General features: G+C 36.5%; 9 protein-coding genes across 14 annotated transcripts; 4 read left to right on the top strand and 5 right to left on the bottom strand.

The window, feature by feature from the left end:
- Positions 1-852: 852 nt before the first annotated feature.
- Positions 853-3,241, bottom strand: FKBP13 (FK506-binding protein 13). The gene is made up of 5 exons (XM_013000579.2): positions 2,800-3,241; positions 1,741-1,833; positions 1,453-1,513; positions 1,274-1,342; positions 853-1,095 (listed from the first exon to the last, which is right to left on the bottom strand). The coding sequence occupies exons 1-5, from the start codon at positions 3,163-3,165 to the stop codon at positions 1,031-1,033; spliced, it is 654 nt and encodes a 217-aa protein (XP_012856033.2). The 5' UTR covers positions 3,166-3,241; the 3' UTR covers positions 853-1,030.
- Positions 3,242-4,024: 783 nt separating this feature from the next.
- LOC105975317 (ubiquitin-NEDD8-like protein RUB2) lies at positions 4,025-5,219 on the top strand. Its single transcript, XM_013000497.2, has 3 exons — positions 4,025-4,226; positions 4,567-4,826; positions 4,972-5,219. Exons 1-3 carry the CDS (start codon positions 4,134-4,136, stop codon positions 5,081-5,083), a joined length of 465 nt encoding a protein of 154 aa, XP_012855951.1. The 5' UTR covers positions 4,025-4,133; the 3' UTR covers positions 5,084-5,219.
- A 70-nt stretch (positions 5,220-5,289) lies between these two features.
- Positions 5,290-8,980, bottom strand: LOC105975314 (putative protein phosphatase 2C 59). Of its 5 annotated transcripts, none has more exons than XM_013000496.2 (9): positions 8,779-8,980; positions 8,241-8,510; positions 7,326-7,453; positions 6,988-7,086; positions 6,736-6,894; positions 6,367-6,453; positions 6,166-6,257; positions 5,734-5,808; positions 5,290-5,613 (listed from the first exon to the last, which is right to left on the bottom strand). In XM_013000496.2, exons 2-9 carry the CDS (start codon positions 8,321-8,323, stop codon positions 5,452-5,454), a joined length of 885 nt encoding a protein of 294 aa, XP_012855950.1. In that variant the 5' UTR covers positions 8,324-8,510; positions 8,779-8,980; the 3' UTR covers positions 5,290-5,451. The 5 variants fall into 5 exon arrangements, with proteins under 5 accessions (XP_012855950.1, XP_088672197.1, XP_088672198.1 ...); XM_088816071.1 differs by having other exon boundaries at positions 8,672-8,903; XM_088816072.1 differs by lacking the exon at positions 8,779-8,980 and adding an exon at positions 8,658-8,719.
- Positions 8,981-9,386: 406 nt separating this feature from the next.
- On the bottom strand, positions 9,387-12,490 carry LOC105975368 (uncharacterized). Its single transcript, XM_013000563.2, has 10 exons — positions 12,360-12,490; positions 11,762-12,041; positions 11,621-11,674; positions 11,415-11,498; positions 10,962-11,087; positions 10,637-10,704; positions 10,325-10,394; positions 10,124-10,189; positions 9,791-9,868; positions 9,387-9,706 (listed from the first exon to the last, which is right to left on the bottom strand). The coding sequence occupies exons 2-10, from the start codon at positions 12,020-12,022 to the stop codon at positions 9,665-9,667; spliced, it is 849 nt and encodes a 282-aa protein (XP_012856017.2). The 5' UTR covers positions 12,023-12,041; positions 12,360-12,490; the 3' UTR covers positions 9,387-9,664.
- Positions 12,491-13,780: 1,290 nt separating this feature from the next.
- LOC105975371 (uncharacterized) lies at positions 13,781-14,272 on the top strand. 2 transcript variants are annotated; one of them, XM_088815968.1, is made up of 3 exons: positions 13,781-13,947; positions 14,043-14,110; positions 14,250-14,272. In XM_088815968.1, exons 1-2 carry the CDS (start codon positions 13,852-13,854, stop codon positions 14,100-14,102), a joined length of 156 nt encoding a protein of 51 aa, XP_088672094.1. In that variant the 5' UTR covers positions 13,781-13,851; the 3' UTR covers positions 14,103-14,110; positions 14,250-14,272. The 2 variants fall into 2 exon arrangements, with proteins under 2 accessions (XP_088672094.1, XP_012856019.2); XM_013000565.2 differs by having other exon boundaries at positions 14,242-14,272.
- Position 14,273: 1 nt separating this feature from the next.
- Positions 14,274-15,821, top strand: LOC148772562 (SET domain-containing protein). The gene has a single exon (XM_088815965.1). It carries the CDS (start codon positions 14,292-14,294, stop codon positions 15,693-15,695), a length of 1,404 nt encoding a protein of 467 aa, XP_088672091.1. The 5' UTR covers positions 14,274-14,291; the 3' UTR covers positions 15,696-15,821.
- Positions 15,822-17,020: 1,199 nt separating this feature from the next.
- LOC105975370 (enhanced disease resistance-like protein (DUF1336)) lies at positions 17,021-18,561 on the top strand. The gene has a single exon (XM_013000564.2). It carries the CDS (start codon positions 17,447-17,449, stop codon positions 18,350-18,352), a length of 906 nt encoding a protein of 301 aa, XP_012856018.2. The 5' UTR covers positions 17,021-17,446; the 3' UTR covers positions 18,353-18,561.
- Positions 18,562-20,876: 2,315 nt separating this feature from the next.
- On the bottom strand, positions 20,877-23,409 carry LOC105975349 (aspartyl protease family protein At5g10770). Its single transcript, XM_013000540.2, has 2 exons — positions 23,148-23,409; positions 20,877-22,333 (listed from the first exon to the last, which is right to left on the bottom strand). Exons 1-2 carry the CDS (start codon positions 23,320-23,322, stop codon positions 21,036-21,038), a joined length of 1,473 nt encoding a protein of 490 aa, XP_012855994.2. The 5' UTR covers positions 23,323-23,409; the 3' UTR covers positions 20,877-21,035.
- Positions 23,410-23,435: 26 nt separating this feature from the next.
- On the bottom strand, positions 23,436-27,497 carry LOC105975380 (Pentatricopeptide repeat (PPR) superfamily protein). Its single transcript, XM_088815956.1, has 4 exons — positions 25,305-27,497; positions 24,873-24,958; positions 24,433-24,513; positions 23,436-23,814 (listed from the first exon to the last, which is right to left on the bottom strand). The coding sequence occupies exons 1-2, from the start codon at positions 27,410-27,412 to the stop codon at positions 24,910-24,912; spliced, it is 2,157 nt and encodes a 718-aa protein (XP_088672082.1). The 5' UTR covers positions 27,413-27,497; the 3' UTR covers positions 23,436-23,814; positions 24,433-24,513; positions 24,873-24,909.
- Between the last annotated feature and the right edge of the window lie 266 nt (positions 27,498-27,763).

Raw genomic sequence — 27,763 nt, 5'->3', positions numbered from 1 at the left:
TGTAAAATATATACAAAAAATTAAGTTACTCGAGCTCTATTCGCGTCCGCTGAAGATCATTCGAGTCGACTCTATTGTTTATCAAATCAAACATTCCCGAAACCACAATTTTCAAAATTTGATTTAGAAAAAAAAAACGTAAATCAAATTTGGTTGGCAGAGCGTTTGATTCGACTCGATTTGTTTACGCCTCTAAATTATAATAATAATTGTAATTGTGTAATTAGTTAAAAGAACAAAAAAAGAATAAATTAAATTTAATGGAGGGATAATAGTGTGGGCCACAGCATATCAAATAGCGAAAGCCCATTGGCTGACGAGATTTCCAGTGGGCCACCACCAAATGGACCATCGGGAAATGAAGCGTCAGTATAATTTTCATTATTTTATTTAATTATTAAATGGAAAAATTGAGAAGCCCAAGTGGACACGATAATAATTAATAATTCATTTATCGTTTTGTTATTTTGTTTCTATTTATTGATCAAAAGACAACAAGAGTTGCTAATAATGGCGATCAACTAGAGTTACATGATCTAGTGCTGGATGGCCTAACTATGGTTAACTGTCAGTTAGTTGGGCGGTTATCAGCTTGTAACTAGATGGGCCAACCAACTATAACTTTTTTTTTTCAATTTTTTTCATCTCCTAAAAATAGAAAAGAAAAAAATTTGAAAGATTTTTTTTAGCTGATGAAGTGTTTTAGGTTGAGGTGTTGACCAGGAGGAGCCATAGCTGCCGCCTGCGGCGGCACCGCCGTACCTCCACCAGAATATTGTGGAAAGGGCAGACATTTCGATGTTGTTGTAACTAACAAATTAACGTTCGTGTCGTCATGCTGAATAAAAAGTCTTGAGTTCAAATCCCGAAAGAATTGTATATATATGTTGTGGATCATAAAATGATTGTAAAATTAAGAATAAAAAATAAAAATATATATATATGATGAACTAAGAGCAATTAGATGACGATTCACACGTGCGTTGCTCTTGCTGCAAAATCCAAGTGCGTAATGAAATCAAATCTTCTTCTAAGCCTTTCCGATAAGCTCCACATCGAACACGAGAACTGAATTAGGAGGAATAATGCATGTTCCTGCACCACCGAATTTTGTCAATTTTCGGAATTTCTTTTATAAAAATAAAATATAAACATTTCCAGTAAATTAATTTAATATGAAAATAAAATTAAAAAATCAATGGAATGTTTATAATTTGTAAATTAAATAATTATTATATATGATGATGAATCTTGAATATGGATGGATATATACCTCCATTACAGCCAGCTCCTCTTATGCCATATCCAAGTGCAGGAGGGATTCTCAGCTCACGTTTTCCTCCTACAACATTTATTATTTATGTATTAATTAAACTAATTATATAAATTATTTTATTTTGAAATTAATTAAAGAAACGATGGATAATTAATGTATATATATTAATTATATACCAGCAAGCATGGCTGGAATTCCATCCCCACCTATGATTCCTTCATCCCATCCTTTGATCACCTACAATATATATTCTCAACGAACAAACATATTTTCTTGATTTTATTACAAGTAATTATGCATTGTATATATAGGTATAGAGTTTTAAGGATCGGAATTCATAGTAAATTACGAACACTCCTCTGAGATAAGTATTCAGATTACGGAAAAACCACTCTTGCTTGTATAATTAAGTATTATTCAAGTTGAATTATAATAATTCATGCACAATGCACGCATGCACGTACCTCACCGACACCTACACGAAAAGTAAGAGGCTTTCCCCTATTGTAGCTGCTGTCAAACACCTTCCCATTTTCCAGTTTCCCTACATAATGTGCCTGCAAATTTTACCCAATTTAATCCAATACAAACTAATTATTATTATTATTATTAAAAAAAAAATCTCACACACAAACTCAATTTTAATTTCAAATTTGGGTAAATTACAACCACCCTTGAAGTATGTTCAAATTACGAAAATCCCCCTCTTGTTTGGGTAATTACAACCACCCCTCAACGATAAATCTTCTTATACGTCCACCCTTGTGGTTGCAAATTTAATGGAATCTTCGAGATTATATGGAATATTACCAATTTTGGATCCGTTTTATCCCATTCGAGCTCCACATTTTGAAGCTAGATGATCATAAGACGTGTTTTTTGGCTTGTATATATCAGATTGTGGTGCATCAGAAACTGCATTTTTGCACAAAACGAGTACAAACTAGAGAACATTCCACGTAATCTAAATGATTATGTTGAATTTGACACCATAAGAGTGGAGATGTAAGAAGATTCATAGTTGAGGGGTATATGTAATTATTCAAACACGAGGGGTTTTTTCGTAATTTAACCATACCTAAGGGGTGGTTGTAATTTACCCTTTCAAATTTTAACGACAAACTGTAACGACGGTTTATACTATACAACACCGGGTGAAATACATTAGGTAGATTTTTATCATATACACACACAAATACACACACATTTACATTAATATGTGTAAATCAACCGTACATGAAATACGTGAGGTAGATCTTTACCAGTCATACATAAAAAAAAAAAAAAAAAAAAAAAAACACACATACACATTTATGTGTGTAAATTAACTATAAAAAATCATCTTGTGTAAGCTTCGCCGAATATAGCATAGAAATAACCGAGTAGCGACCAATTAAAACTATTTCAATTTGCCAAAATAGTGAATTTGAAATCCCTTAAAAGTCAAAACATAACATAGTTGCTAAAAATTAATTAATCGAAGTGGAGGGCAAAAACTGCAATAAAAAAAAAAAAAAAGTTACCTTAATCAGCTGACCTTTGACAGCTTCAGGCCCGAACCCGACAACCTTATCGCAGTACGCGAGCCCAGACGGAGCTTCTGTGAACTGACAAGGAGTGGCGGCGCCACCCTCAGCCGCCGCCGCGGGATACGGTTGTGGAATAACAAGCTGGAGAAAGCTGAAGCAGAAGCCAAAACCAACTGCTTCTCTTCTGCTCAAAGAAGCTGAATTTGTGTTGGGATATTTGGTTTCGTTGGATTTGATGGTAGTTGAAGAATCAAGAATCATCAGCAGATTTTTATTTCTTGTGGGCAATTCTAATAATCTATTGGTAAATAGATGATTGGTTGGATTAAATGTGCCGATTGAAAATGGAAGTGAGTTCATTTTTTTGGAGTTCACCGTTTAGCCACAAGCTGAAAACAGATAAAGATACTCATAAAATATATTATTTAATTGCCAAAACCAACTAAAAGGGGGAAATTATCCACACACAAAATTGGTGAATAATACACTTTTACTCCCTTAAGTTTACATAAATTAGACATTTGATCCTCTTTATTTATATATATATAAAAAATAGATTTAGTACCTCGTGTTTCAAATGTTTACGTTTTTTGTTATTTCCGTCAATTTTTTTGTGAGTACTAACGGAATCAATCATGTGCCCGTTACTGTCTTAACTAACATAATGACGATGGATTGACGAAAATAACAAAAATGTTGATTGTTAAAACAAGAGTGACAAAAAAATTGATTTTTTTCCAAAAAAATCAAATTTCAATTCGATCTTTTGATTTGAAATTTGAATTTTTTGGAAAAATTTCAACTTTTTTGAAAAATAAATTCCAACAATGGTAAAAATTTAATTGGAAAATCGAAACTTTAAATTTCAGAGATTGGAATTCAAATAACTTGTTCCCAAATAAAAAAAAAATCTTTAAAGAGACAATAATAAGAGTCAAGAGGGGTACAACTTAAGGTTATAACTTATAAATACAACTAAAAAGACATATATTCCTCATGAATTTAAAAAAAGAAAAAATCACAGTTTGTTGTGAATAATAATTTATTGTATACTTAGGGTGCAAAATACTATTAAAACTTTTCATGGGGGTGCAAAGTGTATATAAAATTTATAGTTAAAGGGTGCAAAGTGGAATTAAGAAAATAAAAAATTGAGGGTAAGGAAGGAGTTCAAGTTATAGAAAGTAAAGGTGTCCTTTTGTTGCTAGTCTAATAATTTACCCTATAAATAAACGTACTGAATTATACCATAACCAAATACGAGTTAACCCGTATAAAACTCGCTCAATTTGCCGACGCTACTCAGATCACCAGGTGAGTTAAGAAAGATGCAGATCTTCGTCAAAACCCTAACCGGAAAGACGATCACGCTCGAAGTAGAGAGCAGCGACACCATCGACAATGTCAAGGCCAAGATTCAGGTCTCGTTTCTCTCTCTCTCTCTCTCTCTCTCTCTCTCTCTCTCTCTCTCTCTCTCTCTCTCTCTCTCTCTCTCTCTCTCTCTCTCTCTCTCTCTCTCTCTCTCTCTCTGATTGAAGCACAAAAAAAAAACGAATTGGTGATTCGATTTGTGAATTGTTGTTGATCTACACTGCGATTTCATTTTGTTTTAGTATTGAATTGTTTTCCTTGATTCTTCCGATGATCGATTGTGAGATTATTATATCTGTATCGATGGAGATTGGAGCTAGGGTTTGTTTTTGTAATTTGGGGATTTTACTGGTTTTTTATGAACTGACATGGCGATTTCTGGTATATCAGGACAAAGAAGGCATACCGCCCGATCAGCAGAGATTGATATTTGCCGGTAAACAATTGGAAGATGGACGAACATTGGCGGATTATAATATCCAGAAAGAATCGACGCTCCACCTTGTTCTGAGACTTAGGGGAGGTACGATGATCAAGGTGAAAACCCTAACAGGTAAAGAAATTGAAATCGATATTGAGCCGAACGATACTATTGACCGGGTTAAGGAACGGGTCGAGGAGAAAGAGGGAATTCCTCCCGTGCAACAGAGGTTCGTTAGTCGGTTATATACTCGTTTTTTTCAATACTCTAAATGTGTGTCGTCGGAACAAATTTTGACCTGCAATTGGTTCACTTCGCTCGTATTTGTTCTTTTTTCTCGTCTTTGCTTTGACACGAAAACGATTTAATTGCAGGCTGATTTATGCCGGGAAGCAGCTTGCAGATGACAAAACTGCGAAAGACTACAACATTGAAGGTGGCTCTGTTCTTCATCTTGTTCTTGCTCTGAGGGGTGGCTGTTTTTAGATGATGCCTGTAAATTTGCTATTTAATTATTCGAATTTTGCGAATTTATTCTGAGCATGACACATTAGTTGCTCCTCTTTGGGATTGATTTCCGAATATTTTTACGAGTATCGTATCTGCAATTCTTTGACTTCAATTAAGGGCTTCTTCGATTTTTTTTTCGTTTTTTATGAACATGTTGAAATTAAAATAAAAATAACAGCACGTTTCAGAAATAAATAGTCGTTAAGCTGATGAACTAAAGTTACATTACATAAGTGTATAGTCTGATAAGAACTCGAAAAAAAAAAAAGAGAAAAATAAACATTTTTGGAAATAGCGTTATCTATGTTTCTACAGTTTAGTGTTGCATAATTTATAAACCATGGTTAAGCAGAGGAGGTACGAGACGAAGATTCGACTCGATTGGCCAGAAACCGAACAACAACGATTGTGATGTTATCACCACTGCCTCTCTGATAAGCTTCCTGCATTAGCCTTTTAGCTGCTTCTTCCGGATCATGGAGTGGTTTACTCATAGAGACAGCTTCCTGGATTAAGACCACATAAAATTGTTACTTCCTAGTACAATCACAAGTATGTTCAATTAACATATATGAATTAAAATAATCAAGATTTCAACAAAAACCAAAACTAAAACTAAAACCCACATCGTTTGTCACTACATCCCAAAGACCGTCGCTGGCAAGGATGAGAAACTCGAGCGTGTCATCGACTTTCTCCTCCTGTTTTTGCATTTCAAAAAATAAAAATAAAATTGTCAGTGCAACATATGCTAGATATTAAGGAAGAAAAAGTGGAGCAGAAAATTACTACTCTCCATTTAATTTACAAAAATTTCAGTTTTTTAAAAGCTTCAAATGCTATGTTGTGTACTTTGTTGATTGAGATATACAAGAGATGGGTATTTGGAAGGTTGTTGGATTTGGAAACATGTTATACGAGTAAAAAGATGAAATCGAGGCCGCAATCAATCACTTATTGAAGGAGTTTCTAACACACACAGATAGATAATAAAGAAGAATATACTTTTTCGAGTATCATATTAACGAAAAAACGAAGATGCCTTATAAAAAGCACACCTGAATTTCAGGATCAGCAACCACATATTGCTTCAGCAATCTATCACCAAATGCACGAGACACAGCTAGCACTCCTCCAACTCTCCAAGTTCCTATCGACAAATTTCCCAAGTTAAAAGAGAAAAAAAACATGAGGATAATCACTCATGCAAAAACATAACGAACAAAGTTTAGACCAGCACATAGGTATATGCTTTTTACCTGCCCACATCACGAAACCTCCAGCATCTTCAATTCTTTGTCTCTCATCAGTTTGGTCTGGTTTGTGGTCTCTAGAGACAGCAATAGCTGCAAGATCCAACACAACTATCAAAATTCAAATGTAATAAAATAACATATTTATGTCTCCTTATTTCAGCTTGCATGATTTTGTTCAGTGATTTCAGTTAAGAAAAGGATTTTACTAAATCATAATTACTGAAACTGATCACATTCAGATATCACCTTTCTGTCAAAATCCATTACTATTTCCTGAGCCATAAGCTAGTTGATTAAATTCTCGCAATATTCCAATCACAAACTAACAAAAAGATTTAAGGAAAAAAATAAATAAAAGTTTCCGAATATTACCATTTCCAGCCCTGGAAATAACGGCTCTTGAATCGCCAACATTTGCCACCAATAAGCGGTTGCCAACGAGGATAGCAGTTGAAGCAGTGGACCCAGCATCCCTGTTCTGATTGTTTTCCGATTTCAAGAATTCTGAATCTGTATGACTGTAGGCATCGGCTGAAATGAGACCAAAAACAGTTTTTAAAAAAAAGAAGTCAAAAGAGCAACAATTTTGTATACTGTGAAGGCAGTAGCACCACAAGGATATACCTATAGCTGATCTGGTATCGGAAATAAACTTCGGGTGCCGTATCAGATTACTGAAAAGATTCTTTTTGACATATTCTGCAGCTCGAGCTCCCCCGTGACCTAAAATAGGATGAAGGACAATAAAATTAGAGTTCACATTCTCATTATTGCATGAAAATAAGAACCTAAATTTAAGAAGAAATATTACAATAGACAATTTTGCTGGTTCAGAATTTATAAATGTATATGAGTTATTTCTCTAAGAGTAAGGAGTAATATGCTTTTCCACACACACACACGCACGCACACACACGCACACACACACACACACACACACACACAAAGAGAGAGAGAGGTACCATCAAAGACTCCAAAGAGACCGATCACCTCTCCATCAACCCTATCAATCCTTGTCTCATAGAAATCCTCCATCGAAGATCTTTTACCTGGAGAACTTGCATATCCATAGCTGAATTTTCCGTCCTGACTGCATACGAGTAATTTGATTTGATACACCAGATGTTAGTTAGACTGAACCACATGAAATAATTCTTCTAATTACTAGTTTTAACTCAAGACATACATCACAATTATTCAAGACATAAACCAAAACTTGTTTTGAATGTTACGTAAGATATGTTAGACCAAATTACTCATAACTAGAAAATCTATGGGTAGGTGCTACATCGGATGAAATATACCATGGCATTACACAACAGAATTAAACATAATCAACGCATATACAATGGATGTGCATAAGATGTATAATAAATATATACATATGTGCGGTTATATATAACCCTGTGATTCACCGGGAATAACCGGTCGTTTGGGGAATGTGACAAACAACATTTCGAAGGCTTTTTGTGTCCTATATACTATATTCATAAAGACGCACATTACGACAAAAATGGATTGCGCAGAAACTTCCGTTGTCGTGCGTAAGCTACGGAAATTTTGTGATTCGACCAAAAGTTCTTTAATGATTGAAAACAAAAACATTTTTTTTCGCTCATTTATATATGCACAGTCAACCCGGAAAACAGCGACAAAGTTTGACCAATCACAACATAGAATTCGGAAACTTTACGCCGCCAATGAATGAAGAGTAAAAATGCAAATCAAGGATCCTCATTAGCAGCTATTAATGCATAAACCAAAGAAAAGGTACAAAATCAAATAATTTAATTAGAAAAACAACAAATTGAATACATCTGTCTGCCGAATCAACAATTAAAAACACGAAACAGCAAATAGATGGGGAAGAGGATCACCTAAGTCCACCGCCGCTGACCGGAGCGTCGTCGACTCGGGCTTGACTTGTCGATTGCGACAAAATTGAGTTCAGATAACCCATGTAACCAAACCCTCTTCCAATTTGCTCAACTTTATTTTTTTCGCTTCAATCTATTGAATATTGTTCAGATCACCTAATTTTCTTCCTCTTTAGTTTTGTAATATTTTAAAAACCAAAAAAACGATAAGATCACACCATCACCGAATCTGATTGTTTCAATTCCGATCACGGATTTCTTCAATTCAAGCTGCACAAAAAAAAAGGTCAAAAAATAAAAAAAATTACGACGAAAAAAGCAAATAAATCACATCAAAATTCACGTTCAGCAATAGATCTAACAACATTGCATCAACATATAATACGTTGCGGCAGCATAAAAATAATTGATACTAACATAATGAATCGAACCTCGTTTTCTCCATTGTCTCAATTCTAAAAAAAAATACATAAAAAAATTATATATGCATATACGAAAAATGCGTAAAGAAAATCATAGAGAGAAAAAGAGAGAGGACCTGAATGAAGGGGTTATGTTAGAGAGAGAGAGAAAGAGGAAAAGGGCAGGTGGAGAAGAGAAGGGAGAGAGAGAGAGAGGTTTGTTTGTAATAATAAATAAATAAAAACAAATAATAATAATAATAATAAATGGAGTAGTTCAATCATAATATCATATCATATGATATTATATTATTATGAAATGAAAACAATTAATACGTCAAGAGGTAAACAATTAATGGAAAGTAGCTCAATTTCTTTTCCAGAATTTTCCCGGTTTCCGTTGTAAAAAAAAAAATTGGGGGAAAATAATAAATAAATATTAAAGAAAATAGAAATATCTTTTATGCTTTTAGCCACGATTTTTTTCTTTGCCCTGTGTTGGTTTAGTCATGCCAAGAATGAGTTGTGTGTGTGGGTCCCACATAGCCGAAAATTGAGCTTTGCTGACAAGGATTTTTTTTGGGGGGGGGGGGGGGGGGGGGTCAAAATTTATAAATGTATATATAAATTGTAACAGAAAGTTGAGGTTGCCAAACACTTGGCTTACATGCATGAAGAGGTTTGCCATTCATCTGTTTACATTACAAGTGGAAATCGAACGGATCGAAATTAGCATTTTCGATTATTTTTCTCATGTGTTAAAAATTAATTCCGATTTTCTTTTTTTTTTTTTTTTTGAATAATTGAAACTAAAATCAAAATTCTGAAAAATAGGACATCAAGTTCAATGTTCCCTCGTACAAAACTACCGTCTTCTAGATGCTACATCTCGTAAAAATACATGGGGCGGTTTTACGGCATAGATCTACACACAATCACACGCGTATATATGTGGATACGTGCAAGTTTCCTTGTTATCAATTCGTGTATGGTTACACAGTGTGTATGCATGAATTTTCCAGGCTATCTTTTCCGACAAATTGTCATGCCATCGCCAATCGGAACCTGCGATCGATGATATTAATAAAGATGAAAGAATTGTTGTCCACAAATGGTAAAAAGAAATGCTCGAGAGAAACGTACGCATACCATGCTAATGCTTACACGATCGTCATCCATCAATTCTTTATTGAAGTTTCTGATACTACGAGTCTTCGAGTCATTTACCTGCCCAAGAACACTAGTTCAGAAACCAAAAAATATTTGAGGTTGTTAATTTGGGTGCAATGGCTGAGCAATGGGAGCCAAATATACACTCAAATCCTTCGAGGAGCCGACAATACTATAATAATCGAAAATAACTAATTTCTATATAAAATAATTTTTGTGTGTGTGTGTGTGTGTTGGGGGGTTGTGGCCCCTTTTGGCCATATGCTTGTCACTGATTGGGTGGTTTTCGGCAAAAGTTTAAGTGAACTTGACCAGGGGATCAGCAACTTTTCCATGCCAGAGAACGTTGTCAATCACTATAACACCTCCAACTCTCACCTGAATAACGAGAAAATGAAGAATTCTTCTTACATACCAAACAAAAAACATAGTATCTATACGCTACGGTATCGTAAAAATATGAAGATGGGAGGGTTATATAGATAGGTTGCTTGGGATATAAATGCCACTAACCAGTTGTAGCAGTAAGTCAAAATAATCTTGGTACATTTTCTTCTCTGCGTCTACAAAGGCAAAGTCATAGCTAAACGGAAAACAAGTGCATGGTTAGTCCCCTTTTAGTAGCTGAAAAGAGAAAAAAACGAAATCCGCATTATATTAGATTGTGCCTAAGAGCCACAGGAAACGGGAGCGGTGGGATATGTGAAGTGCTATGGCTTTTCATATATGGTTTTATAACCTTGTCGAAACTTAGGCTCCTACGCATTAGAGGTCTAGTACATACTGATAAACTAACAAAACTAGAGTAGATATTCGTTAAAATACCTGCCACCTTCGTCATTCTGAATCATGGACTTTAGAGTATCAGCTGCTAGCCCGTGTTTCACATTCACCTAAGCCCCCAACAAATTAAACCATCACAAGTCGTCTTCGTGGGAAGAAGAAAAATAGATATTACTACGAACACTATGTTGAGTACAAAACTCAAAGAACTCTATTCAGGGAATAATACGAGCGGTAAAAGAGCTAGCAACCCTAAAATGAGAAAATGCTAGATAATTGACCTCTGTGTTTGTGTGTGTGAGAGAGAGAGAGAGAGAGAGAGAGAGAGAGAGAGAGAGAGAGAGAGAGAGAGATTATAACACTATACCTTATTTGAAACACCTGCACGCTCATAGTACCTCTGTGCAACTTCTAGTGATTTTGCATCTCTCTCACAGGCAACTATCTGACCTCCTTCTGGTAGGGCCAGAGCAACTGCAAGAGATGAGTAACCCTGGGGCGAAAAATATAAATTTTGAAATAACACACAAGTGCATTCGCAAATAAATCCAGTCAGAGAACACTTGATTTTAGAAAGCAGCAAAGAATGTAAAAAGCCTTTAATATTAAAGACACGAAAAAAAAGAGCCGTAGATATATATATACTTTCCACTAACGCATTTGGAGATAGGTTGCAGCAATATTTGTTTTGAACTGTCAAACGCATATACGCAAGGAATAATAATATTAAAGATGCAATAATCAGTTCAAAGAAGAAGCCTAGAGAAGCCAAACAGCACAATTATATAGAAAAAATAGAGATGTACTCGTAGATTCGTACAGTGTAGACACCAACTTCAATACACCTTTGTGCACCTAGAATCTGAACAAGCATTGCAAGAAGCTGCGCTTGATCAGGCGACACCTGCACGCAACACGAAAACTTAAATAACTTCAGCACAAACGTCTAGTGAAAGAATAACCGGAACATAAGAAATAATCGGATATCAGATAACAGTTTTACTAACAAGTTAACTCCACGTTTACCTGCATTTGACTACCACGCAAGGTAGCAGTTTCCTCCCTAAGCTCGCGCAGTATCTGAAACGGCAGAATAAAACTCACCAACAAAGCAATAAATTCACGAAAACAAAAGAACGAGAATATAAAGATGTCGGAAATTAAAACCTCGGGCTCTCTGACATTAGCCAATAAGTAGTCGTAAAGCCTGGGATTAACACTAATCACTTCCTTATGCCCGTAATTGTCATCGGTGGCCACAACTGTATCTGTATTTGCAACCGAACTCAACGCCTTTGCGTTATGATAAACGGACCGGCTCACATTCAACCCCCTTACGGGCTGAATCACGGGAGCGAAAGGGCAATACGGTCGAGACGCTACCACCGGATCCGCCCATCGATGCACAACTCCCCAGCTAGCATGCATTATTAAATCAGGCAAAATCCTATCAAAAATTCTAGGGTTAGGGCAGAATTTGCTGCTGATTCTACTGATGAGTAAATTGGGGTTCACCTTCAGAATTATAATCAATTGGTTTACTCAACTAATCATAAAATTCAAAAAAGGGATGATTAAACGATAAATAAAATCCCACTATTTCTTCTCAACAAACTGGTGAAAGTACACACAGCTGCAATTAATTTCAAAGCAATGAAATGAATTTCCTACTGCTAAGTTATCAACAATGATTCACATTAAGAAGTAGAATGTAAATATGCAGAGATATTAAAAGGCGGGAATCATCAGGTTTGTAGTTGATTACCTTCGGTTTGCCGGGAAGAAAACTCCGCCGGAGGGAAGAAAAAAAAAATATAACGAGTTTAAAATGTAAATTGGTGTTATCTGTACTGGAATATTTTCAAGAGTTTATTGCAATCAGCACCCCTATCTTATAATGAACTGTTAAGAAGTTCCCTATATTATAAATAGGGTAAATTGCGGCAACCCCTCCCTGAGGTAAGGTCAAATTACGAAACAACCCCTCTTGTTTGGATAATTACAATCACCCCCTTCACCTATGAACCTTCTTGCGCATCAGCCCCTTATGGGGTCAAATTCAACATAATCTTCTAGATTCAGTGAAACGTTCTTTAGTTTGTACTCGTTTTGTGCAAAAATGTAGTTTCTGATACACCACAATCGGATATTTACAAGTCAAGAGACGCAACTTATGATCATCTTATTTCATATGTGAAATTTGAATGGGATAAAAGGGGTACAAAATGGAGAATATTCCTCATAATCTAGAAGATTCTACTAAATTTGACACCACAAAGATGGACGTGTAACAAGAGTCACAGTTGAGAGAGTAGTTATAATTACCTAAACATAAAGAGTTTTTTCATAATTTAATCTTACCTCAGGGGTGACCGTAATTTACCCTTATAAACATTAGTAAATAAACTCCTAGAATGTATTTTTTAGCTCACCATCCCCTATATATATTAAGCGTTTTTAAATGATCATTTGCTAACACAATTAAATCATAGGAGAGTTTTGCTATTATTTATAGCATGAAAGTTTTTTAAAAATTAGAAAATTGTTTAATCTAATAGTACTCTTAATATTAATTTTTATTAACACTAAATATGGATCATATTTTAATTAAAATCTCTCAGTGTTGTTGAGAATCTTTGAAGACTCCTTTAATTATGTTGTAATTACTTTGTCCTTGAATTTACGCAGTAGAATGTATATCAAACAAATTCTTCCTGAGATGACGCGATTGATTACCAATAATGTCGGATTCCGACGAGTCGACGTTGTTTAATCTAGTTTAGAAAATTAGATTTTTTTTTTAATTATGATAATATTTGAAATTATAACGCCATTAAATAGAAAAGTCAATTGCGAATTTCGCAATTAAATTATTCATAGAAAGGTAAGCTTTAGTAAGATTAACGTATGACCCCCCTATACGTCAATATAAGCACCTAACTCACTTGTAGGTTCATTTTTTTATTGCTAATGAACATGCTTATTTACTAAATGGGGTTATATGTTTATATTAAAAGTAAAGGGGGTCAATTGCACAAAGTTCAAACTACGGGGTATCATGTCTTTATATTAAATGTACAAGGAAGCCACGTGCACAAAGCTCCAAACACAGGGAGTTAAGTGCTATTTACCCATTTACTTAGGGCTTCAAAGTAAATAAATCAATTCCGCGAGAGATAGGAGAAAAAACACACACACACACTAATACAAACAAAGAAGGGTTTAAGACGATCTAAAGTACATCACACAGCAGAAAAATGGCGAATCCTCAGCAAGCCTCAATTCGGCCATGGTTTCTGGAGCTGGTTCCTCTGTTGGTCGTCTTTCTCATTATTGCCCACGTCCTCGCTCTGGTAAGTATCTACATTCATGGAAAAACTGTAGCTAATTTCTCAAATTTGGTTCCTGTGTTATTATATTTTTTTTTTCATTTTTGTTTTTGATTTAGGTTTACTGGATTTACCGATTAGCAACTGAGAAGCAACCCCAGAGAACGAAGAGGCACTGAAAAAGAAGGTAGGGTGAAAATCGATGGTGTGTTTTGTTTCCAGCGTTTGATTAATTTCTGGATATTTTCTGATTGGATATATTTATTGAATTGGGTGTTTAGAATTTCTGTAAAACTATTCCTATTTCTTGGTTTTCAGCGTTGCAGGAAAGAACACTAATAGGTAGTGAACTTGTGATATATTTCGAAATGCTGCTTCACTCCGTCATTTTAACAAACACCTGGTGGGCGCCAACTCAAAGACCGGTACTCTCCACTCTCGTCCGCTGTTTTTCTAATTTTTCCGATTCTTTTGCTTCCGTTTCTTCACGTGAGGCCTCCTCGCGTATAGACGAAACTTGCAACGATCTTCTTCCGTGGCTGGAGCGCAAAGCTGGGGTCGAAATTTCTTCGACGCTTTCGATTGGAAAATCATCTTACGGAAAGGCACTGTATGCCGCTGAGAATATCCAGACTGGAGATTGCTTGTTGAAGGTTCCTTACGGTGTTCAATTATCCCCGAATAATCTACCCCCGGAAATAACTAGTTTGTTAGGAGATGAAGTTGGTAATGTTGCCAGAGTTGCGTTACTTATTTTGAGAGAGAATGAGTTGGGAAAGGATTCCGAATGGGCGCCTTATATCACCCGACTCCCTCGGCTTGGGGAATTGAACAACACTATTTTCTGGACCGACAAAGAACTGGCAATGATTCGACCTAGCGCTTTGTACAAAGAAACCCTCAGACAAAAGGCTCAAATTGAAAAAGACTTCTCTGCTGTGAAATTGACTTTCAGTCAATTCCCTGATAAATTTCAAGATTTTACACTTCAAGAATTTGCACACGCGTACGGATTAGTTACGTCTCGCGCATGGGAAAGCTCAAAGGGCGTATCGCTTATTCCCTTCGCCGATTTTTTCAACCACGATGGCACTTCAGAGTCGTATGTTTTGAGTGACGAAACCCATAAACACACTGAAGTTATAGCCGACCGTGACTTTGCTCTAGGTGAAGAGGTTCGAATAAGATACGGGAAATTTTCCAATGCTACACTCCTCTTAGATTTCGGTTTTACTGTTTCTTGCAACAGTTACGACCAGGTTCGTTTTGAGCTTAACATACCCCAAAACGACAGGCTTTACAAACTGAAGCTCGAAATTCTCGACAGGCATTTCACTCGAAGCGTAAAAGATGTCAATGTATTCAACTCTTCTTGGAATTCTTTCACAATCAAGGAGGTGCCAGGTGGCAGTAGAAGAAGAAGGAAGGGGGTCCCACAATCACTCCGTGCGTTTGGCCGTATCCTAACTTGCGATTCTGAGCAAGAACTGAATGACTTAGTTATGGAAGCTGCAGAAAACGACGGGCGTCTGGCGAGGTTTCCTTTGAAGAACAGGGTTAGTGAGATCAAAGCGCATCGGCTTTTGATCTTTGAAATATCTCGGCTGATCGAAGAGTATAAGAATTGTATAAAATTGCTGGTCCCGAGCTGTTCAAACCTACGTGCCGAGAGTGTGCTGAGGTGGCGGTTAGCTCAAGATCTACTGACTGGCGAGGTACGTGTTCTGGAATCTGCTTGTGCATGGCTGGAGAATTACTGCTCAGCCTTATGAAACACAGGTAATTCATTCAATCAACATCGTTTTCTGTAATGATATAATATCTGTATTAAATATTGATTGCATTTGCTATATGTTAACACTTCGTTTTATTGTTATTGATTCTATGGTTGTTTCAAATTACATTTGAAGTAATCTGCATAACCCTAACGTCAAATTACGAAAAAAAAACCCTTCTTGTTTGAATAATACAACTATCCATCTCAATTATGTATTGTCTTACGGAAAAATCCCTCATTCAGTAGGTAAATTTGACATCGTAGGGAGTGAACGTGCAAGACAATATACAACTGAGAGAGGTGGTTGTAATTAACCAAACATGATGAGGTTTTTTCGTAATTTGAGCATACCTTGGGGGTGTCCGTAATTTGCCCTATTATTATACATAGACAAAAATAGGCTCTAATCTTCTAAGATTAACTGAATAGTTAATACCGGAAGTAAAAAAGGAACACGTCACCAGAACCGATCCACCCCTCATCCCTAATAATTTGCTTTAATACCCCCAACATGAAAAAGAGTGGGTTTGCCGTTTGATCATTGGTGTTCGTGCGTGAGAATTATATATATATATATATATATATATATATATATATATATATATATATATATATATATATATATATATATATATATATATATAAAATATCTCATATTTTATAATTATGAATATACATTATATTATTATACGGTCGTATTATTAAAATACCAACAATGTAGAAAATAAAATAATTGTTGCAAGAATCTGCTGTAAATTTTATAACTATATGTACCATGATTCCAGGAGTTTTGGCACATGTCTTTAATTTTACATAGGCGGAATTCTATACATAATATTTCCTTATAGACTCCGATTCAGAATATGGGCGTGAACGAGCTGAGCTCGAGCCTATCTTTTCTATTTTGGAAGGCTCGAGCTCGAGTTTGACTATTTATACTTGAGCTCGAACTTTGAACAATTATAATCAGTCTCGAGCTCGAGCTTTGGTCGAGTCGACTCGTTGAGTTCACGAGCCACACTTTTAATTTCTTCAATATACTTATTTTGAAACAAACCAATCATGTGAAGAAATTATCTGTATATGCAAGCCACACTTTTTATTTAATTTGAAATTTTTATTCTACGTGTGCTTGATTTATGCTACATCGGGTGAAATTCAAAAAAATATATAATATTATATACATTTATAGATTTTTCATATAAAAAAAAGACAAAAAATACACATGTATATGTAGCATGTACAAGAGCGTTATATCAATGCAAATGACTTGGCATGTGATAATTAATTCACCAATAATTATAAATCATTTTGTAAATATATTCCTATAATCATAAAATATTTTTCTCGATCACATACTCAATAAATTAATTAATATTCAGCTGGCTTCTAATTATTACCACGTGTACCTGACTAATAATTTGGTTACATAAATTAAATTGGGAAATATAATATTGGCAATTAAATATCATAGAATAATATGGTAGATGTCCATTATTAGCTGTCAAAAGAATTCCTTCGAAGAATGGTATTCCCGTAATTTCTTCCAATTCCAAGGGCACATGCTTTAGCCCTACTCCAATTTAACCTCCGCAAAACCCATCATCAACGAGTCCCACCCTGTCTGGTAGTGTGTTACCTCACGGCGGACCTTCCAACGCCGACATATATAGAGAGAGAGAGAGAGAGAGAGAGAGAGAGAGAGAGAGAGAGAGAGAGAGAGAGAGAATCTGACATCGGAAAAAAATGTGTCCGACGAAGCACAAGCAAAAGCACCACCACAGCCACCACCGGTCCTCCACCTCTTCCACCGCCTCGACGGCGGCCGGCACCGGAGAAGAGTGGAGGGATGAAGCAATCAGCAGCGGATCCTTGAAACACGTTGACCTTCACACCGGATCCAACGGATGGGCGTCGCCTCCGGGTGACGTGTTCTCCGTCCGAGGACCTAATTATTTCACCAAAAAGGCCAAAATTCCGGCCGGCGAGTGGTTGTTGAATCCGGCTGGGGTCGATTGGCTCAGATCCAACGCGAAACTGGATCACGTCCTCGCCCGACCCGACAACCGCGTGATGAACGCATTGCGCAGCTCGAATTCTCGCGAGAAATCGTCCAAAACTTTCGTAATCGCGATAAATCTCCAAGTACCGGGCCGCGAGCACCACTCGGCGGTTTTCTATTTCTCGAGCAAAGCGGACGAACCGATGAACTCGAATTCTCTGCTCTACCAGTTCGTCAACGGCTCCGATGCCTTCCGCAGCAGCCGGTTCAAGCTTGTGAATAAAATCGTCAAGGGGCCGTGGATTGTGAAAACCGCCGTGGGGAATTACTCCGCGTGTTTATTGGGTAAGGCGTTGAATTGCTACTACCACCGCGGCCCTAATTACTTGGAAATCGATGTCGATATCGGCAGCTCCGCAATAGCCACCGCGATTTTGCGGCTGGCTTTAGGTTGCGTGACGGCGGTGACAGTGGACATGGGGTTTCTGGTGGAGGGGCAAAAGGAGGAGGAGCTGCCGGAGCGTTTGTTCGGTGCGGTGAGGATTAGTCAGATGGAGATGAGTTCGGCCACTTTTGTTGACGGCGCCACTCCGACGAGTAAGGTTCTGCCCATGAGCAGCGGCGGCGAGAGTGAGAACGAGATTGATTAACGGCGCGTGGATTTGCATAGAGATTTTTCGTTAATTTTTAGCCGCGGTAAGTTTTTTTCTGGAAAAAAAAAATCATGGTGAAAATATGATGATGAATCAATCAATCAATCAATCAATCAATCCCCTTCTAAATTTGGGGGATTGATAATGGGTATCTGTAGATAATAACCGCAACGTTTAATTTTAATTTATTTTACCTTTCTCTTTAATTGTGGTTGAATTTCACTCTCAGTTCATCAAATTTACTGCTATTATCTAATCTCATCACTCATGATTTATTTACAGCATAAGATTAACCACTAACTAACTCTTTATATATATATATATATATATATATATATATATATATTATAATATTGCTTGGGAATGCTCAATGGATTCAGTGTTGAATTATTGACTATGTATCACCTTGGCTGATTTGACCTTGTACTTTGTGCATTAAATGTATTTTCATTAAAGTACTGGAGCATCCCACTAGTTGATATATTATTAAACTGGCAGTGTGCAGTTATTTTTCTAACTTTCTGCCCTGTTTTTCTGGAGTCAAAAATCATGTTGTGCAAATTGATGTTTGTTGATTTATTCTTGCCTACATTCTACACATACCAATGTGGATGTGTGTGTATTATGAAAAGTAACGATTTATCTGATGTAGCATAGTATAAACTGAACTGGAATAAAGAGTGGCATTTGGTACCTGTTCTTGACCAATCATCTATTTAACTTGTAATTAAGGAATCTTCTAAATTAGATGGATTAACGGATAGTATCATTGACTTTGAGAGAATCTAAAATTGTAGTTCGTTCATGTTTTGTGAATGATATTGACAGAAACCTTGTTAGTAGTTAAATAATGAATGAAGTAAGGTATTAGGTATATATGGGGGCCAATAATTGTATAGGGTAAATTACAAACACCCCCTGAGGTATGGACAAATTACAAAAACACCCCTCTTGTTTGGATAATTACAACCACCCCCTCAACTCATCAAATTTAGTGGAATCTTCGAGATTATACGGAATATTATCACTTTTGTACCCGTTTTATCCCATTCAAACTCTACATTATGAAGCAAGATGACCATAATATGTGATTTTTAGCTTGTATATATCAGTTTGTGGTGCATCGGAAACTGTATTTTTTACACAAAAAGAGTACAAACTAGAGCACATTTCACGGAATCTAGATGACTATGTTGAATTTGGCACCATAAAGGTGGATGTTTAAGAAAAAATCATAGTTGAGGGGTAGATGTAATTATCCAAACAAGAGGGGGTTTTTTGTAATTTGTCCATACCTCAGGGGTGTTTGTAATTTACCCTAATTGTATATGAAGTAGAGTAAACTATAAAGATTTTAAATGTTTATTTATTTATTATTTTATTATGTGATGAGTTGGGTTGAAAGATACGTGTGTTGGATTCTTCTTAATGTGTATTGAGCTGTGTGCACTTTTGTTTTCTTCTTTGCTGTTTGGTTGTGAGTGGATATGTGTTTTCATTCATTGCTTTATGGGTTGTCCATTACTCTGATTTTTTTATTTTTCTTACATTTAATGTTTTTTATTGACTCATAAGCTGTTTTGATTTTTATAGTACAAAAATGTACTTTAATCTCTTGGGGAGAAATGATAATAATTGCACTTTTATTTTGTACCTTGTTGTTTATTTTGATAGTGTTAGCCCAAAAGGTTAAAAGCACTATGATTAGTGGTCTCTATCCTATGATTAATTAATCTTGAGGTACATAAATTTGTTAGTTTGATGGATTTTAGGGCAAGTTATGGCCATCTGTCTCTCGTAAAGTCAAATTACGAAAAAACTCTTCTTCGATATGTAAATTTGATACCGTGGAGTTGGATGTGTCAGACAATAATGTGATTTTTTTCGTAATATGACCTTACCTTAAGGGGTGACACGTAATTTGCACTAGATTTGATATGGTGTATAGCAAAAGGGGCAATTTAGATATGATCAAAATTCAGCTTTGACTGAATTTCTTTAACATGGGAGGATTGAAAAGTATTGTAATAAGGCAGTATTGATTGTTATTGGCTGTATCTATACCTGAACAGCTATTTTTCTTTTCAATAAACAATGCCACAAATAATTTTCTTTTTTTTTCTTTATTAGCTGTTTGTATGTATGTATGACTGTATCTTTCTCACTATGACATGGTGGTAGGTCTATCTTTTCTGACCAGTTTAATTCGAATACATGTATAATATTGATATAGTCCACTTAACCTGCATTATCATCTTATAACGAATTCTTGAATTTCGTATCGGTTTCGATCCCAAAATTTCTGAATTTTCGAACAATATTTTGCAATTCCAATTTCCGATTTCTCTGATTTTGGAATGTGATTTTGTATTCTGCTGGTAGTGATTCAAATTTTTCGATTTTGGAACAGTATTTTTCATTCCGGTTTCAACAGATCTTGACTTCCAATTTCTGATTTTTCGGGAATCTTTTGCAACGGAATCGGGATTAGTTTTTCATCCCTCAAGTTAACATCAGACTATTTAGAAGAAAATAATTTTTATTTTTTATTTTTCCTCCTTAACAATAATCCAGCAACCACAACTTTATGCATTGTTACCACCACAGCCTATGATCACTATACATTGTTTACCCCTTAATTTAAAGATAATTAAGTATAATTAATATATATTAAAAGTCCTTAATTGCATCCACCACTCCCAAATCCCAGCTTCCCTCCAGCCACATCATACACCACCTCCAAAGTCTTCTGCTGCGTATTCCCGAAAATCCCCACATCGCCGGCATCTCCATTTCCGGCGAATGCCAGGCAAGCCTGAGTCGAGCTAACCGCCACAAGTATCCCGGAGGGATGCAAGTCCACCCTCAGATTGCCGGAGAATACAAACGATATCGTCGGAATAGATACACTCGTCAAATTTCCAAAGTCGAAGCAAGTGTCCAGTATCGAGTACGCCGGGGCACTCGTGTACTGCTTCATCTGTTGCCGGAAAGCCGAGCTCATGGCACTGTACGCCGCTGGCGGTAGGCGGCTGATCACCGTGCCGGAGTCGATGATCGCTCCGGCAGTCTTGAAAACTGATTGGCCGATCGGCAGCTGCGCCCCGCCGACACTTATAGATACGATATCTATGAAGTAGAACGAACTCCCCTGCGAGGTGGCGAAAGGGGTGAATTTGACCGTCGAAGAAGTCAAAGCAGCTCCTCCGTTATTTTTGCCGAGTGTTAAGTGACCCGTTGAGCTCGATGTTGACGGTAGGCAGTACGAGAAGTACTTCCCGTATTTCTGCGAAGTTTGAGAAACGAGAGATAAGGAGTCTCGGCCGAGCCCTAATAATCCGGCGGTGTTCCCAAAAAGCCCTTGGTTGTTTTGGCCGCATCCAAATAAAAAATTCGGGAAAACGTCGTTTGGCGTGATTGTGAGTGTGTCTTTGGCGAAGAATCCGACGGAGAATGACTTGTCGCCGTACTGAATGCCGTAGACGCAGGTGGAGGCAGCGGTGCAGCCGGGGTTGTTTCCGGTGGCGGAGGTGAGCAGAGAGCACTGAGCCGAACTGCACGAAATGTTGGAGTAGGAACCGGAGAGAGAAGGGTTGAATATCGGGTCCTTTTGTGTGTAGCATGAACGGGCGCACGGTTGGCACTGTGTCCACATGAGGTCGCTCCCCGTGTCGAAGATTAGGTTTAGGGTCTTCTTGGGGGTGCCGATGCCAATGGCGATTAAGTAATTTCCCGAGCCGAGGGACTTGCCCGATTGGGCGGGGATGTTGGTTTTCTTTTCGTTGAGTTTGTTGGGTTTTTTCGAGTTGGGCTTGAGTTTAGATTGGATTGATTCAACCCTCGATTGGTCGTGGGTTAGGATCTCACTTAGTGGCGGCGATGCCGCGGCGGTGGTGGTGGAAAACTTGTCTTGAGTTAGAAGAGAGCATGGACCATGCTTGTGTATGACTTCTAATGTTGATTGCTTCTTGCTTGAACCTGAGATTCATCTTTGATTTAATTAAGAGATTATCATATATTAAGAATTAATTTCTGAAAAATAAAAATAAAAAAATGAAAAGGAAAAACTGAAAAGGCAAATTTTCAACTAATTAATGACCATTTAAAGATTATATTTTCTACAAATAAATATTCATAATGGGTTTGCATTGGATCCATGAAAATATTATTTTCCATCAATATTAGGTGAAAATATTTATATATGGGACAATTACATGAAACCAAAAAAACACACATTTTTACACACTAAAAAAGCACACAGCAATACAAGACAAGGCACATAATCAAGTTGTCTATTGTTGCTTTCTTCTTGCCATGAAGCAAAAGAGTCACTAATTTTTTTTTTAAGGTTGAAAACAACTTTAGTGCATTTTATAATGGCTTCTTACATAAAATAATTCCAAATTATAATCTAATTAATAAAATATGTATATACTTAAATTCATAAAATGTATAATATTATCATTGAAAGCTAAAAAGCAAGCATTACTGCAGCAAATGAACTACATATAACTTCCTTTTTTTTTTTGCTACCAAAATAAAAGTAAATTTCCAGAGTAATTTAACTATGACTGGCTTTCAACTATATAATCTCACAATAATATATATGCATGCTTATCAACTTATTGATCAATACAAACTTCTATAGTTACTTCATTCCTCAATTCTTGAAATTTTCATAAATATATACTATGTTTGGAAAAAAAATAATAATAATAATTCGCAGAAAATTCAAATAAAAAGAAGAAAAAATCGAAAAAAATCGCAAGAAAGTTACGTAATGGTATATTACCTGAAGCAGTGGATGGGGTGCAGAGATCAGCTGGTTGAAGAGAGCTGATTTGAAGAGTATGGAATTGTGTGTTAGCTTTTGTGCCTTCAATTAAAAAACAATAATAAAACAGTAGCAAAATAATTAGCTTCATCACAGGAAAGAAGAAGAAGAAGGAATTATTGTGAGTTTCCATTATTTTTTTTGTATTTCACTTATGGCTTTGTGGGCATACTCCCCACTATCAATATCCTTACATTTATATACAATTTCAAAATTCCACGTCACACACACACACACACACACATATATATATATATATACTGTAATCGTATTCGGATTGCCATATAAACATTTTGAGTGGAAAATTGTTGAAGGGATTATTAATGTTGGAAAATGGGACCGGTTTGGTGGAGTTCCAAACATATACACATAAATATATATAGGATTATATGAAGAAAACAAATACATCAATTTCATAACTAATTAAAATATATATATTTATATTTAGTATTTCTTGCTGTTTATTTAACTTTTTCCACCATGTGAGCAACCCATTTTCCATGTCAACATCAAAATAAAACAATACATAATTGAGGAAATACTTGTTAAAAGAGATTTTTTCGTAATTTAACCTTACATTACGCCCGATGGTGGCCGCAATTTGGGGGAGGGGTTGTTAAAAGTCCTACAACATATATATATATATATATATATATATATATATATATATATATATATGAAGAACTGACCTCAAAAGACCTAAAATTTATTGGTCTACAGGTCAACGTAGTTAGTGGTATCAAGTGCTCAGTGGCCAACCCACTTTACTTACATATAATTCCTTGCAATAAATAAACAAATCCCTAATAAAAACAATACAGAGTTGAGAAGGGTGGTTGTAATTACGCAAACAAAAGGGTTTTTTTTCTTCGTAATTTGAACATACCTCATGGAGTGACCGTGATTTGCCATAATTATTATTATTTATATTTTTGCTAAAATTCGCGTGAGGAGAAAAAACCCTAATATCAAAGAGGAGAGATGGGGAAATGGATGAATTGAATTTAAATTAATCTTATTATATTATTTTTAAATTTCTGAGGAAGAGAACAAAAGAATGAGTTAGCAATGGGTTATATTAGCTGAATAAATTGCAGACTGTCAAATATCAGAAAATAGTCACATCTTGTGAATAACTGCAATTTTGCACTGAAACAAACACAAGGCTAAATGCACCAACTACCACACACACACACACACACACAAGCAAAAAAAAATTACCTAGAAAGATAGGAAAACTAACCAATAAGGAAAAAATCTTGAATGATTTGGGAAGAACTTCGAGAGCGGAGTCGTCTCGGTGCACTTTGAGTGGTTGCACGTTCTATTGTCAAAAAAAAAAAATTAATACGCAAAAAGTTGGCCGACGGGAGTTGCGTAAACGAAAGTATCGCGGGTTTAGGGGTGGGATGGGGTAGGGGTTCAAACAAGAGGACAACAATTGATTATAGACAATCACATATTATTTTGCAATAAGGACACTATAATAACCATTCATTCATCTTTGTCCTGGCTAGGCTAAATAACAGTCTTTCTAAGGACTATGGTCCACATTCTTGGTATCCATTATCAAAATCCCGGATCTCAAAAACGAAATTATATATATATATATATATATATATATATGTGTGTGTGTGTGTGTGTGTGTGTGTGTGAGCGCATTATGATCTGTTTACGGCGTACCATAGACGAGTTCAGTAACATCTTCCTTCTACACGATCTAAAAATTGTTAACCATAACCAGAGAAACGCGTATATTTTTGTAGCTTCTGCAATGAAAAGAAGAAACAAGTTAATAATTATTATCTGAGAAATTGAGCAAATTTATTAGATACCATCGATCATGAACAAGCACACATTGCAAAAATCGAAAATAAACTAGTTCACGTCAGGACATAACAGTATACCTCTGTACGTAGTAACTAACAAAATTCTTGATGATAAAAATTCCAAAAATAAAAATCGAAATTGGTTTCGGGGGCGATAATTTTCGAAATTGAACCGCCAATTCCCTATCAACATTCTCGTTTCTCAAAGAGGAAAAAGGTTTCATCTTTTTGCGTGTTAGAAAACTGCACACTTTGAACAAAACCATCACCACTTATTATCCAATACCCGTTCGCAAGGTCGACATCATCAATCGGAACATCCAAGATAAAACCATCTTCACAAACCCTAATTTCATTAATTAATTCCTCCAAAGCCCGGTATATTTCTCTGCAATCACGGTGCGAATAATCTTCCGCATTAAAAGCATGAACCTCGTTTTTCAACTCGATCCAACTCCAACCAGGCACCTTTCTCACTCCTTTCTCTCTCATCAACCTCTTCACACTAGCTTTCTCATCCCACCTCTTAAGATATCCATAAATATCAGACAAAAGAACGTAAGTACAATGGTCTCCAGGATCCAGTTCTATCAACCTATCAGCAACCTCAGTGGCCAATCGTATGTCGCCACACGCCCTACAAGCACCTAACAACGTTTTCAACACCGTTACATCAGCTTCAAACGGCATTTCCTTAATCAATTCTTTCGCCTCCTTCAAACGTCCGCCTCTACCTAACAAATCAACTGCACATGCGTAATTTTCCATCTTTGGCGAAACCTCGTATTTCGTTTCCATGGTTTTCAGAAAGTCGAGACCTTTGTCAACCAAACCAATGTGACTGCATGCAGTGAGAGCAGCAACGAAAGTGACGTGATCCACCTTCACGTTTCTCTTAGTCATTTCGTCGAACACGTCAAGAGCAACTTTACCTTGCCCGTGTTGTGCATAAGCAAAAATCATCGAATTCCACGTCACAGAACTGCCTTTGTGAGATGCATCAAATGATGTCTGAGCATCTTCAATGATTCCACACTTTGAGTACATGACTATCAAAGCACTAGCTACGTACTCGTTTCCCTCAAATCCTGATTTGACCACCAAGACATGAACCTGTCGGCCAAGCTGGAGTGTGGCTAAATCCGAGCAAGATCTCAAGACTGCTGCAAAGGCATAATGGTCGATTACTAAATAGTCATTATGCATCTTCTGGAAGAGCCTCAACGCAATTTCACTCGCCCCAACTTGAGACAAGCCGGTCAAAATTGTATTCCATGATACGTAGTCCTTCACATCTATATGTTCGAAAACTTTCAAAGCATCGTCCACGCTTTGGGTACTAGATTTTAAATACATGGAAATTAATACATTAGATACATGTGTTACCTCTTCAAATCCCCTCTTTATTACCAAACCATGCAAGGATTTTCCGAGGCTTTGTTCTGCATCTCCAAAGCAAGAACTTATTACGCTCGAATACGTATAAGCATCCATTTCCAACCTTAGTCTCATCATCTCCAAGAAAAGGTCAAGTCCACACTCTTCAAGATCATGATCCAAGTAAGCTGCTAACATGGAATTCCACGTCACTAAATCGCGGGACCCGTCGGCACTATCAAACACTCTTTTTGCATCTTCGATGCGTCCGCATTCTGCATATGCAGTTATTGTTGCATTAAGAACAGTGTTCTCATGCTGGAGACCATGTTTCGTAATCTTACAGTGGAGCTGCCTTGTTAAGTCGTAAAACTCTACATCACAAAGCAATGTCAAAAGAGGTGCAAATGTTGCATCGTCTACTCTCATACTCTCCATCTCCATAGACATAAACAACTCAATGCAACGCTGTAGATTCCCAATTTCTGCATACCCTGAAATCAAAGCATTCCAAGAAACCGTATTTTTCTCCGGCATGTACTTAAACACCTTGTCCGCATCCTCAACTCTGCTGCACTTTGCGTACATATCTAAAAGTGCACTAGCAGCATATACATTGTCACAAAACCCCATCTTCACAACATCGGAATGGAGTTGCTGGCCTTGCATGAGTCCGCTGCCGATAGCAATGCCCTTGAGCATGCTTCCAAATGTGTACCCGTCGAATAAAAACCCGAGTCTTTTCATTGATTTCAAGACTCCCCAAGCAGTGGGAATGTTTCTCGAATTCACGTACCCGGTGATGACGGTGTTCCAAGAGGCGGTGTCTCTGTGCGGCATTTCGTCGAACAGTTTGAGGGCTGAGTTTAAATCTCTGCATTTCGAGTAACTGCTTATGAGGTTATTGGAAATGTATGTATCGGAGATGAGGGATGATTTGATCGCTTGACAATGGGCCGCCGCGATTCTTGATAAAGTGGGAAGTGTGCTTTCACTGAGCAAGTGCAGCGGCCTCATTCATTACAAACAATTTACCGGCGATTCGGCAGAGAAATATGTGTGTGATAAATCGTGTTGTTGTGAACTATTTTATTTTCTCCGGCCTTTTTGATTTTTTTTTTAATTAGACTTAATTGTTAAATTGTTAAAATTTAATATTAAATATGGATTTTCAATAATAAGCCTAGTATAGCAATAATCGTATACTAATTTGTACCGATTTAATATAAAATTATCTTTTTCTTTTTTTTCATAACTACCCACAAAATTAATCGAAGAGGTACGGTAGTTACTATTTTTTTTTTAATAGTAACATTTAATTGTTGATTTTTATTGCAGACCTAAATTAATTTTGATATTTATCAATCG

This window comes from Erythranthe guttata, chromosome 1, assembly GCF_056151865.1.
Source record: "Erythranthe guttata isolate IM_541 chromosome 1, IM_541, whole genome shotgun sequence".
In the NCBI taxonomy this organism is placed as follows: Eukaryota; Viridiplantae; Streptophyta; class Magnoliopsida; order Lamiales; family Phrymaceae; genus Erythranthe; species Erythranthe guttata.
The sequence above is the reverse complement of the archived record's forward strand: the minus strand, read 5'-3'. Positions and strand labels throughout refer to the sequence as shown.